Consider the following 12,833-nt stretch of genomic DNA (forward strand, 5'->3'; position numbering starts at 1 on the left):
GCAGTGCTTCTCAGATTTTAAAAGGGCATTTGAATCATCTGGAGATCTGTTTAAAATGCGGATTCTGACTTCTGGCATAGGGCCTGAGATTCTGTATCTCCAACAAGGGGTTGCTGATGCTACTGGTCCAGAAAGGAATTTTAATATCAAGGACCCAGAGGAAGCTCACACTTGTTCCAAAATAAACTGCAGCTTGTGTGTATATGGACCACATTAGTTTGAACAGAATGCTTGGTACCCAGCAGGTGCATAGATGCATGCATGTGGATAGACCTTTGGGGGAGGGGGAGTTACACAGAGGAGAGGGGAGTGCCTACTTTGAGAAAGGCAAAAGGGGAGGCAGTTGGGAGGTTTTCTAGTTCTCCCACAGGGAGAGTTCATGGTAAACTGTAGGTAGAAGGGTTGTTTTCAGGATTATAGGTTTGAAGAGACTGCTGCTGCTACTCAGGTTTGGTGCACAACCCCTTTTCTCTTCATGGAGCGGACCTGAGGCTATCTGAGAGTGGAATGGGTTGTCTTATGGGCGAATCATGATTAAAGGAGGGGCAGTTTTGAAGATTAACACCTCACCACTACCGTGGTGAAGATTTTATGGATCCTCTGTAATGGGGGTGGGAGTGCAGAGATGTGGGTGGTATTTTGAGAAGGGGCCTCCCAGGGTATTGGAGGCAGTGAAGGTGAAGGGTGGGAAACCACTGGCAGCTCGATTGGGGTAGGTTGGGGGATCTGACCAAGTTTACAGCGTTCAAGGACAGTGGAGCTCGCCGGCCCACTTATTCCTCCGACATCCGAATCCCAGGGGCACAGGTGACTGCTTCCCTGAGAAAAAGTGACTCCAGTAGAAAGGCAGGGCGCAGGAACGCCGGAGTTTTCCCGCCACCGCCGAGGGCGTGAACCCTGACGTCAGGGCCCCGCCCTTACCAAGATGGCGACACTCGTGAGACCGGAAAGAGTTTGTAGATTCCGCCTTGACCCGGCCTCCGAGGTGGGGGCGGGACTGCCCTGCGGAATGTGCCCGCCTCTTCCGCGGTGCCCCGCACGGCGCGATGGCGTCACGGGTCCGCCCCTACTCCTGTTCCGGGTTCCTGAGTCGTGTGCGTCGGCGACGGTAGTGACGCGTATTGCCCGGAGGATGGCGGACGCCGGCTTGCGCCGCGTGGTTCCCAGCGACCTGTATCCCCTCGTGCTCGGCTTTCTGCGCGATAACCAGCTCTCGGCTGTGGCCAATAAGTTCGCCAAGGCAACCGGCGCTGTGAGTCCCAGACTTGGGGCACCGGCTGGGGTGGGATGAGCACAGGGCTGCCGGCTCTGGCATGCTTAGGTTTGCGGGTAGGGAGGTCTGTGGGGTCCGCGAGCCCAGTGTCTGCCAGGCCTTTGTGCCGAGCTCACGGCGGTGACCGGTAAAAGCCTGGAGTCTCGGCATCTCTTCTTCCACGAGGTCTTACTACATAGCGCAGAGCCTTGTTGCTTTTTTCTTGTGAGCGGTGCTGCGGCGGCAGCGTGGGACCCTCGTGGCCTAGGTCACGTGGCTGGCGGAGTGTGGCTAGGCGGGAGCGCCGAGTCCCACTGGAGATGTTAGAGGCTCCTGGTTCCATCCTTGGGCTTTACGTTTGCTGATGCAGAACGGTTCTTGACCTTACTTCTCAATCGAGTTTACCCGGGACTCAAAGATAAGTAAAATTGCTTTAGAAATAACGAAGGTTGAGATTTCCGTTAGTAAAGAAGAAAGTGAACCAGAGTAGAGAGATAGGATTCTGCTTTTAATTATACTGAAGCAGGATTGAGCATCATAGCCCTACCAAGCTGGCATATCTGTTGGCTTGGATCTTTGACTTCTGCCATCAAACAAGTCTAGGTTTGGGAACAACCTCTGCCACTTAAAACTTATGGCCGGGCCACTTGCTTAGCCTCTGAAACTGTTTCTACCCCTATGAGGATGTCGTCGTCCACTTTATAGAATTTTTGTGTTTCAGTAACATCATACATACAAAATGGCAATACCATTGCCTGGTGCTCACGAAGCATCAGTGAGTGAAAGCTGTTACCTTAGTTATGGTAACTTAGGAAGTTCCAAGAACTTGTAAAAGTAAGATGACCAGGAATGTGAAAGGTTTGGAATCTGTATCTCAAGGAAAGCAGACATGCCTTCATGGGAAAACACCCTCAGGGACGGTAGAGTAGAGTTGTAGTCCTTGGAAGTCTTAGTCTTTGAGAAGATAGGCTTGTTCTTTGTGGCAGAATCAGGCAGCACAAGGAGAGAATTAGATCAGCCTCAGAAAGAACTTCCTTAAGCCATGTGGTCTGGTACAACTGATTTCATGATGGAATTGTTAGAGAAGCTGCTGAGAGTGTTTCCACAGTTGGCTGGATGGAATTGGGTCTTTTAGAATTAGGAATCTTTTATATGACAAAAACTAATCTTTATGGAGGCCTTACTAAGGGCTAGATGCTGTTTCCAGATGCTAAGCTCTTTATATGCATTATTTCTTATTCTCTCAACAGATTAGTTATGTAGTATTACTTATCTTATAGGGAAGAGGACAGTCTCAGAACGATTAAGTGATTTGCTCAGGGTCACACAGAAATAACTGGCAGAGGTGACTTTCACATCTACTCATCTAACTGAGCCTGTGCTTGTGTGTACTGTAATGCCTTGCCATTTTGGGGGGCACCAACCTGTAATCTGTATCAGTGTAATTAGTAGCTGAATGCAATTCTGTACTGAACGTGTAACATAGCGTTTTACTAATCTTCTCTTGGAGGTTGATTTCCAATGATTTGGTATTATAAACCATGTTGTAGCAAACATTCTCTTGTACAGATGTTTGTTTCATGGGTAAGGATAAATTCCTGGATAATACACTGCTAGACTAAAGGGAATGTACATTTTTAAAGGCTTTGATAAGTAGGATTGACAGGCAGGGGATAGATGGTGCCAGAAACTACAGGAATAGCTCAAGTTTTTGATACCAAAAATTGGAAAATATATAAATAGAATATTTTTCTCCTAGTTTATGCAAGTAGGAAAAGTCTTACAGCAATGTAACATTTCTATCAAGTATAGCAGGTATAAAGCAAGTCACTTTTAATGAGAGAATAACAAAATCTGAACTCTCATAGACTAGCCAGGGTAAAATTTTCTTACCTTGTTCTTTCTCGTTTCTCTTACAGACCCAGCAGGATGCCAATGCCTCTTCCCTCTTGGACATCTATAGTTTTTGGCTTAAGTAAGTCTTCCCTGTGCCAATGTAGCTGTTGTCTCCCCCCCAAAATGGGCTGAGCTGTGTTCCTTGGTTTGGGAAGGTACTGATCCCCCAGAGGTTAGCCTAATCTACCTCAGCAGGTCCACCAAGGCCCCAAAGCGGAAGTTACAGGCAAATGGACCTGTGACTAAGAAAGCTAAGGAGACTTCATCCAGTGACAGCAGTGAGGACAGCAGCGAGGAGGAAGAAGCCCAAGAGCCTCCAGCTAAGAAAGCTGGTAAGGCCCAGCAGAAGTTTTAGTTCCAGGAAAGGATTTGTAGCCTGTCTATACCACATGGCTGGTTCTTACTGGGACCTACTTTTGTTTAGCTGTACCTGCCAAGCGGATCAGTCTGCCTCAGCATCCTGGAAAAGCTGCAGCTGAAACATCAGAGAGCAGCAGCAGTAGCAGCAGTGAAGAATCCAGTGATGAGGAGGAGGACAAAAAGAAAAAGCCTATCCAGGTTTGCAACTTTGGGAAAGAGAGAGATTGCATAAGGGAATGGAAAGAAGAAACCTAAACTTGGCTTTTTTAGCTTGATGGTGGTGGGCAGACAACAGATGATTATGAGGTCTTTTAGAGATGTAGAAGCATGAAGTCTGGAAAGGATATGTGAGGTTGAAGTTGGGCCCTGAATCTAGAGGAAATTCAGTCCATTCTGCTTCCCTGGCAGTATCGGGTTTCTCTGGGACACTGTCTAGGACTCCAAGAAGACGTATGTTTTGTGGACAGGTCCTGGGAGCTTAGGGAGGTACAGGGCCAGCAAATTAAGTGGCTGAACTTTTTGTTTATTAGTAAGAGCTTGTTGCCCTTTCTATATGCTATTCTGCTTAGCTTTCCCTTGCTCTTACTGCTCCATTCGCCTCTGAAAAAGAAGGTGCCTAGGAAGCCTTCTATCTTGGGATGCCCTTTGAGTACCCAGAAACTCCTGCTGATTATCCTCATTGTGGGTTCTCTCACAGAAGGGAGTTAAACCCCAAGCCAAAGCAGTGAAAGCTCCTCCTAAGAAGGCTGAGAGCTCTGATTCTGATTCTGACTCAAGCTCAGAGGATGAGGCTCCAAAGAACCAGAAGCCAAAGACAACACCCATGGCAGCTAAAGCTCAGGCTAAGGCGGCAGCCAAACCAGGTACTGTTTCTGTTCCCGAGAGGCTAGGCCGGGTACCAGGTTGCTTTGGGGACTGGTATGAAAATTGCTTATGCAGTGCAGTGGTGCAGTAGCACTGCTTGCTGAATTAGAGGTGTTGACTAGTGTCTTTTGTTTTTGGTTTTTTTTAACTTTTCACTAACAAGTAAGACATTTCATAATTAGGGGCCAGTAACTACAGAAATAGTCTGACAAGGGAAAACATGTTTTAAAGAATGGTGTCATTTTAGCATTTTTAGAGTTACATTTCATAGACATTTACACTTGCACAAATCCCATTCTCTTGTGACTACATGTCTATTTTTTTTTATGCTCTTCACTGCCATTTTTCCTCCTGTATCTTCCATGGGACAAAGGAGAATTTTTACTTTCTTCATTAATTTTCTGGTGATGAAGGTTAGGTTATGATTTGTGGGAGCTTCTCTGGCACCAGTGAAAGTTGGCGTGAAAGACTTCAGGGGGCATATTTAAATGATTTGCATCATATCATTTTTTTCTTTAAGACAGCTTTGTTACTGAAATTGGGCAGTAAAGTTATCCTCTGGTACAGTAAACCACAGCCTTCTTTACACCTGCTCCAAAGGCAAGAGAAGTGAGAGACTCCTAAGTTCAGAGCTAATAGGAAAGAGGTTTCTATGGCCGTTTAACACCTAGGTGCGCTTTACAAAGTTTCTTTTTTCTTCTTAGGTTCACCAGCTCGGGCAGCACCTAAAGTAGCCAATGGCAAAGCAGCCAGCAGCAGCAGCAGCAGCAGTAGCAGTGATGACTCTGAGGAGGAGAAGGCAGCAGCCATCTCTAAGAAGGTCTGAGCCTTGACTTCTGCCAGGGAGGAGGGGGCAGGGGACGGAGGTGCGGGTCTCCCTTTCCTAGCAAGGATTGATTGGGTCAACATGTTTCTGTGGCAATTAATTTTCTCTGTGTGATGCAGACCATACCTAAAAAGCAAGTTGTGGCCAAGGCTCCAGTGAAAGCAGCTGCCCCCCTGGCCCCGAAGAGTTCCAGCAGTGAGGACTCCTCCAGTGAGGAGGAGGAGGAGCAGAAGAAAAAACCCGTGAAGAAAAAACCAGGTGACTGGACATGGGGAGTCAAGCTGCACGACTGTAACCAGGCCCAGTTGCAGAAGGACCTCTGCTGTCCCCATGTGGACCTCTCCATAGAGCCACGTGGCATGATGGCTAGCTTCTCCCAGAGAAAGCCTCATTGCCTCTTATAATCTAGACTTGGAAATAACACACCATCATCTCTGCCATGTTCTGTTAGAAATGAGTCACTAATCCTAACCCATGCTTAAGGGACGGGGAGTTAAGCTCCATTTCTAGAAGGGAGAGGTATCAAAGAATTTATGGACATATTTTAAAGCCACCATGCTGTCCCTTTTAAACAGGTCCCTATAGTTCAGTCCCCCCGCCTTCTGTTCCCCCACCCAAGAAGTCTCTGGGAACCCAGGCTCCCAAGAAAGCTGCAGAGAAGCAGCAGCCTGTGGAGAGCAGTGAGGACAGCAGCGATGAGTCTGGTGAGTTGTCAGCTGTGGTAAGCGGGTCTGGGGAGTGTATGAGGACTAGGGAAGACAATGCTTCTGCCTCTTCTGCTTTTTCCTGAATTGGGACAGGGCTAAGGCTCTGTGTGGGTCTTTGCATCCTTCCTTTTATTGCCCCTGGGTGGGTCAGGACTCTGGACCTAGTCTGATGCCATAGGTTCTCTCCAGATTCAAGTTCTGACGAAGAAAAGAAACCCCCAGCTAAGGCAGTCATCTCTAAAGCCACCACTAAACCAGCTCCAGCAAAGAAGGAAGCAGAGAGCTCTTCAGACAGCTCAGGTAAGGCGTATGGAGGCCGTCAGTGGGAGCTTCAAGGGCTCTCCTCAGCCTGGTTTGGGGAGCTTTTCATTCTCTTCTCCCTGTCCAGACTCAGACAGTTCTGAGGATGAAGCTCCTGCCAAGGCAGTCAGTACCACCAAGAATTCCGCAAGTAAGCCAGCTGCCATTCCCAAGCAGTCCACAGCTAAGCCAGCCACCACTCCAAAGCAGCCTGCAGGCAGTGGCCAGAAGCCTCTGACCAGAAAGGCTGATAGTAGCTCCAGCGAGGAGGAGAGCAGTTCTAGTGAGGAGGAGAAGATGAAGAAGACTGTAGCCACCCCTAAGTCCAAGGTGATGGCCAAAGCAGCTCCATCTTTGCCTGCCAAGCAGGCCTCTCAGGGTGGTGGGGACAGCAGCTCTGATTCGGACAGCTCCAGCAGTGAGGAAGAGGAGGAAGAGAAGACGCCTAAACCCGCAGCTAAAAAAAAGGCACAGAAGGCAGCAGGAGCCATAGCCCTTTCCAAGCCAGCCTCTGCGAAGAAAGCAAAGGCCGAGAGCAGCAGCAGTTCTTCCTCTGATGATTCCAGTGAGGAGGAGGAGGAGAAGCCCAAGAGCAAGGGCACTCCAAGACCACAAGCCCCCAAGGCCAATGGCACCTCTGCACTGGCTGCCCAGAATGGAAAAGCAAACAGGGACAGCAACGGGGAGGAGGAGGACAAGAAAAAGGCAGCAATGGCAGTTTCTAAGCCAGGTCTGTATCCAAAGAACCTGCCTCCTGGTTTGTCCCCCAAATCAGGACGGGCTATACTCTTGGGGGATGGGATAGGGCACAGAGGCCCATAATGGCTTCCAGTTGCAGGCCCTTGGTGTAGGTACCTGGGAGGAACAGGAAACTGATCTGAGTCTGGCTTTTTGTTTCATAGGTTCAGGAAAGAAACGGAAGCAAAATGAGGCAGGCAAGGAGGCAGAGTCTCCTCCAGCCAAGAAAATAAAGCCCCAGACCCCCAACACATTTCCTAAAAGGAAGAAAGTAAGTTGTCTTATTTTCCTCTTAGGGACCAGCCTTAAGAGTAGAAAAGGAAACCTTGAGTCGTCTTGACAGCTCTTTGCCTGGACTGGCGCACAGGGTTATGCCTGCACACAGGTCAGGTGGCCACTTCATCTTTTTCTACCTCACTCTTCTCCAGGGAGAAAGAAGGGTGTCTTCCCCGTTCCGAAGGGTCAGGGAGGAGGAGATCGAGGTGGATGCTCGAGTGGCAGACAACTCCTTTGATGCCAAGGTGAGGAGAGAGGGTGTGCACCGTTCTTGAGCAGGGTTGGGTAGGAGAGAGGACAGCTTTTGGTTCTGGTAGGCGGAAAGCTCTCTGGGTTTGGGTTGCCTGGAGCAGGGAGAAGAAAGTGACAGTCCCTGGTGTTGTCCTATGTGCTAACCACCTTTCTCTGCTTACCAGCGAGGTGCAGCCGGAGACTGGGGGGAGCGAGCCAATCAGGTTCTAAAGTTCACCAAAGGCAAATCCTTCCGGCATGAGAAGACCAAGAAGAAGCGGGGCAGCTATCGGGGAGGCTCCATCTCTGTCCAAGTGAATTCCATTAAGTTTGACAGTGAATGACCTGGGGCTGTTCGTGGCATAGCAGGGGTGATCATCTGAGACCACTTACTTTTCCCAGTGGACCTGGGAACCCCAGCTCTGTTGCGGGGGGGGGGGTCCTTGGTGAAGACAGCAGTTTAGGTCTGAAGACTGCATCATAACATCCTCTGAGGTCCTTTTCTGTGTTCGTGGTGTTGTACAGGTTTGTTTTTGAGTGTTGGGTAGCAAGGACAAGGTGAAAGGAGTGTTCTCTTTTTAAAGAAAATTTTGTCTTAGTTGTTCCCTCTTCTCTGTTCTGTGGAAGTCCTCATACTGAGAAATTTGTATATTTTATATTAAATCATTTCCTATTGAGTTTTGTTATTTTCAAAGGTGGGTTCCCACAGAGAAAATCTTAAGCTACTGCCCAAGACACAGCAAAGGTCACGTGTGAGTTTTTATAAGTGGCGAATTCTGCCTATGTGAGTGCTCATGCCCACATTTCACCCCTGCTACCCTGAGGCAGTTAAGAATGGTTAATGTATATATCTGTTAAGCATGAACTATGTACCTCATTCATGGGGTCTAGTACTGAAGTTTTCAGCCAGCATGGACTTACCTACTTTTGGGGGTAAAATTTACTGTTTTACAGGCAAAATTCTGGTGTGGTGTGAATGCCCTGGGGTCAGTCTGAATATTCTGTTTTCTGTAATTTTATTATTACATAATGTTTGCAATACATGTTTTTTAATTTGAAAGCGTGAACTTTTTTATTTTTCAAAGACTTTTTTGGACTGGCTTGACCCTTAATACTTACAGTGTTGAGTACTAAATTGAGGACTACATCTCTTTTTTTTTTTTTTTTTTAAACATCTTAGAGGACAAAATAACATTAATCTGAAAAGTACACATCACTTGGTATTTCTATCATGGTAGCAGTGGTGACACAGTTTCATTAACTACTACAAGGTTGGGAATCACTGATGAAGAAAGAGGAAGAAGAAAACCTATAGTTAAAAACCTCAGTCCTCAGTAGGAATTAGATTAGGTGAATTTATAGGTAACCTATATATATGCTAATGGAGATGGGAAGAAACTTCACAAAGCATATTATCTGGTAAAACTTGAGTTGAATGTGGTTGAGAGAGCATCCTAATAGGATTGTTGTGTCTTTTAGTTGGTACATGGGAGCAACTGATGTGCCCCCTTGAGAACTTTAACTGTCAGTAACAGTAAAAACCAGTGAGCAGAGATGTGACTCTTAGGCCAAGCAGGCTGATTGTGAAGCTATAGGAGACAACTACTGTTGGCACTGCTTGGCCAGAGCAAGGTGGGGAGGGAAGAGTCTAAGGAGCTCTCTGGAGGCTGGGCTGTCCCTGTGATGGGGCAGTGCTCTAGCTTTATGGATGAGGTGTAGCTGAAGATCAGCCTCCCCTTGTTTGGGTTCCAAGTAACCTGATAACCTGGTTTTCTATGTAACTGCCTCTAGGAAGAAAATGTGCTCTTCATGCCGACAGAGGTATTCAGTCTGCATGGTAAAAGTTCTACATCTTACTACAAAATAATAAACTGGCTGGTTTATAATGTGTCTTGGGAGTTTTATTAATGTGAGTCCAGAGCCCTCCTACCTCCTACCAGAACAACTTGAGTTAGAGGCCTTGGGGTCCAGACTTGTGAGTTCACTGTGGAGCCTTCTTGGTAGCAGCTTGCTGGCTCTTCTTGGCCATACCTTGTCCCATGGTGCTTTTTCCAGGCAATAGTCCAGCCTCTGCATAGTCTAAATTGGGGGTTGGCAAAATGGCCTGTGGGCCAGAGCCAGCCTGTGGCTTGTTTTTTTATTGCTCAGAAGCTAAGAATGGTTTTTATATTTTTTAAAGGGCTTAAAAAAAGGGAAACTGACATGACAGGCTTTATGTGGCCACAGAGTGTACAGTATTTACTATCTGGCCCTTTACAGCTTGCTAATCCGTGGCCTAAATCAGTGGTTTCACAACACTGGCTGAAAATTAGAATTATCTGGGGAGCTTAATTAAAAACACTGATACCCAGGGACCCATCTCTCAACCAAATCAGTCAGACACTGGTGTGCTCTGGTGGAGTCTGGGAGTTGGGATTTTTAAAGCTCTCAGATAATTCTAATGAGCAACCAGAGTTGAAAATTGTTAAAAGAGTATTTGAAAAGAAGTAATTTTTTTCTTACCTCCCCTCGTGCTTCCATCTTCAAATGTACTTGTTAAATCTAACAGTATAAAGTGAAAAATTCCCATCTCATCTTAGCCCTGGGATTTGATTCTTGTGTCTCTTTCCAGAGAGAGCTTCTCTGTGTATTACCATGAGCTTCCTCCCATTTCTTCTTACACGAATGGAGTAGTTTATATGCAGTGTTTTGTAACTTTGGGGCTCATTTTTAAGGACTGTGTGGTACCCCTCTGTATGGAAATAGCATAAGTTATTTAAACCTTATTGGTAGCTGGTTGGGTTGTTTTTTGCTGGTAGTATTTTGCTATGAATGGTGCCACAGTGGATATTTTATACATGAGACATTGAGTATTTGTGAATATTTTTAATAAATATTCTAAGTGATTGTTGGGTCAGAGCATATGTGCATTTAACATTTTGCTCATCATTGCCTTTCAAAACCATTGTACCAATTTGCAGTTCCAGCGACCAACAGTTTATGAGGACACCTCTTTGCTTGCCCTGTTGCCAACACTTAACAAATTGGTCTTTCCCACTTGGGTAAATGAAAATGCTCTCTTTAAGTGTATAGTTCGATAGCATTAAGTATGTTGACATTGTGCAACAGATCTCTGTGATTTTGACTATTTTAGGTAATTTGTATGAATGGAATCATACAATATTGGTCCTTCTGTGACTGGCTTATTTAACTTAACATAATGTCCTCAAGGTTTAACCATGTACGTTGTAGCAAGATTTCCCTTTTCAAGGCTGCATAATAATTCCATTGTATGTATATACCACATTCTATTTATCCATTTTGTTTTATTTTGGATTTCTCTTACATATTTAGACATCTGTATTTTCTTTTCTATGAAATGTGACCAATGCTGTCCCCTATTTAATTTAAATTATTTATCTTTTTCTATGATAACTAAGTGCTCTTGATACATTAAAGAGATTTGCCCTGAATCATAGGTTGCAAATATTTGGTTTTCAGGCATTTTCATCTTAAAATGGGATATAATATACACCCATTAACTTTTCTCCTTAAAGTAGACAAATTTTAAGCTTCCTATTTATTGTTTAAAGCTATGACTTGTTTTTTCTTTTGCATTTTATAAACATAACCCTTCCCAGTCTTATTTACTTTTTAAATTTAACAGATCTCCGTTTCCCTTAGGCCTTGCAAAGCTGAACCTGCTACATATATGCAGCTGACATGTTACACAAGTGAGGCAATTGAGCAGATTGTCTAACAGCATCTACTAGGAGTCTGCTTTCTCATTTAAAATGAGAGTATTCTCTCATGTCTGTAAAATCTGACCAACCCAGAGGGCTGCTGTAGGGTCTGAGAATTTATCTAAAGCACTTAGTATAGTCCCTAGCACACTGTAAGCACTCCAAGCTGCCACTTGCACAATAAGAGGTTTTGGGAGATGTCATTCCTTGGTGCCCTTGTGATGTGCATCATGCCATTTCAACAGAGGCTTGAATCCTGTTAATGTTAATGATTATACCCAGGCAGTGGACTTTATTTTGTGTGTGGATGTTTGATGTTGGTTTAGCACCTTCATTCGTGATGCCAAACACTGATGCGCAGAATTGATCCTACCAGAAACTTTAGTTTTGTGAGCGACCTGAATTCCCACCTGCTGATAGGTTCTGGCACTGTTGATGAAATCCACACATTACGTGAATGGCACACATGATGGCTTATGCCCCTCTGCAGTGTACCTTTCATGGATACAAGGCTGACTTACCAATGCCCTTTTGTGGGTTTGTGTTTTACTGGTTATATCCTCACTGCCACCCAACCCAGTTAGGTGGGTATTAACTAGACCACAGAGTATCTCAACCTTGATACCATTGCCATTTGGGGCCAGATAATTCTTTGTTGTGGAAGACTGTACTGTGTGTTGTAGCATCCCTGGCCTCTGCCCACCAGATGCCAGTAGCATCCTCCAGTTTGGACAACCAAAAATGGCTCCAGATACTGCAAAACATCCCCTTAAAGGCAAAATTGCCCTTAGTTGAGAACCACTGGGGAAAGAGCTGAGTTTAAAATGATTGCTTATGGTTGATAAAACTGCAGCTTAGTGGCATGTTGAGACAAGAGTCCAGGTCTCCCTAAAAATTGATCTACCTGTATTTAACTTTGGTTGAGTGCCTACTTTTTACCAGCCATAGAACTCCCTCAGAATTCAGTGTCTAGTTGGGGAAGTCAAATATGGGAACAGTCCATACTCTGTGCTGAGTCCTGTCTCCAGGGACCAGAATAGCACACCCCCCCACCAAAGGAACAAGCAAGAAAAGACTAAGATGAACCCAGGATTCTGAGGAAAATAGCAGGTGAGAAGGCACATACCATGCAAGGAAGAGGAAACATTTCCAGTGGGAGCAGAGAGCCTTTAGGATGGATCAAGCAGAGGGTATGTGGGAGGCAGGGGCAAGATAATACCTTCTGAAGATTCAATGGCAATGGCCTTTTGTACCCAAGTCAGGAGTTATAATTTATTTTGTTCACCTGGAGTATGTCAGGGGCTTGATTGTCAATGCAATGCTCCTGGCATGAATATAGCTGCTGGGAAAGCAAATTCCCTACTGACCACTGAAGTTTATCCCCTGCCCCATGCAAAGCTGGCTTAAGCTATCTGCAATTATTGAAGAGGCCAGTAGGTGGGGCTCTTGTACACTGCAAGATTTCGACTATAGTTGAAGCTTGGCAGCTTATTTCAGTGACATTCAACAAACTTGGAGAACCTGCTGTGAGCCTTTGGATACAGGCATAGGCCCTCATTTGAGGAACCTTGGTTCTGGAGAGTGGAGAGGAGAGGCCCTTCTGGACTCCAGTCTGTCCTGGTTATCTATGAAAGCCAGCAACAGGCAACATTACTTGTAGA

The 12,833-nt window shown here is 45.7% G+C and overlaps 1 protein-coding gene across 2 annotated transcripts; it reads left to right on the forward strand.

The window, feature by feature from the left end:
- The first annotated feature begins 1,077 nt into the window (after window positions 1–1,077).
- NOLC1 (nucleolar and coiled-body phosphoprotein 1) lies at window positions 1,078–9,340 on the forward strand. Of its 2 annotated transcripts, none has more exons than XM_010974485.3 (13): window positions 1,078–1,252; window positions 3,172–3,227; window positions 3,344–3,480; window positions 3,573–3,706; window positions 4,206–4,371; window positions 5,077–5,192; window positions 5,318–5,456; window positions 5,774–5,902; window positions 6,095–6,205; window positions 6,294–6,935; window positions 7,108–7,214; window positions 7,372–7,464; window positions 7,636–9,340. In XM_010974485.3, exons 1-13 carry the CDS (start codon window positions 1,133–1,135, stop codon window positions 7,792–7,794), a joined length of 2,109 nt encoding a protein of 702 aa, XP_010972787.2. In that variant the 5' UTR covers window positions 1,078–1,132; the 3' UTR covers window positions 7,795–9,340. The 2 variants fall into 2 exon arrangements, with proteins under 2 accessions (XP_010972787.2, XP_010972786.2); XM_010974484.3 differs by having other exon boundaries at window positions 1,089–1,252; window positions 3,341–3,480.
- The last annotated feature ends 3,493 nt before the right edge of the window (window positions 9,341–12,833 follow it).

Source organism: Camelus dromedarius, chromosome 8 (genome assembly GCF_036321535.1).
Source record: "Camelus dromedarius isolate mCamDro1 chromosome 8, mCamDro1.pat, whole genome shotgun sequence".
Lineage (NCBI taxonomy): Eukaryota > Metazoa > Chordata > Mammalia > Artiodactyla > Camelidae > Camelus > Camelus dromedarius.

Coding starts and splice junctions, on each gene's coding strand:
- NOLC1 (XM_010974484.3), top strand. CDS start 1,133: ATGGCGGACGCCGGCTTGCGCCGCGTGGTTCCCAGCGACCTGTATCCC. Junction 6,936..7,107: donor AATGGCAGTTTCTAAGCCAG/GTCTGTATCCAA, acceptor TTTGTTTCATAG/GTTCAGGAAAGAAACGGAAG. Junction 7,215..7,371: donor CATTTCCTAAAAGGAAGAAA/GTAAGTTGTCTT, acceptor ACTCTTCTCCAG/GGAGAAAGAAGGGTGTCTTC.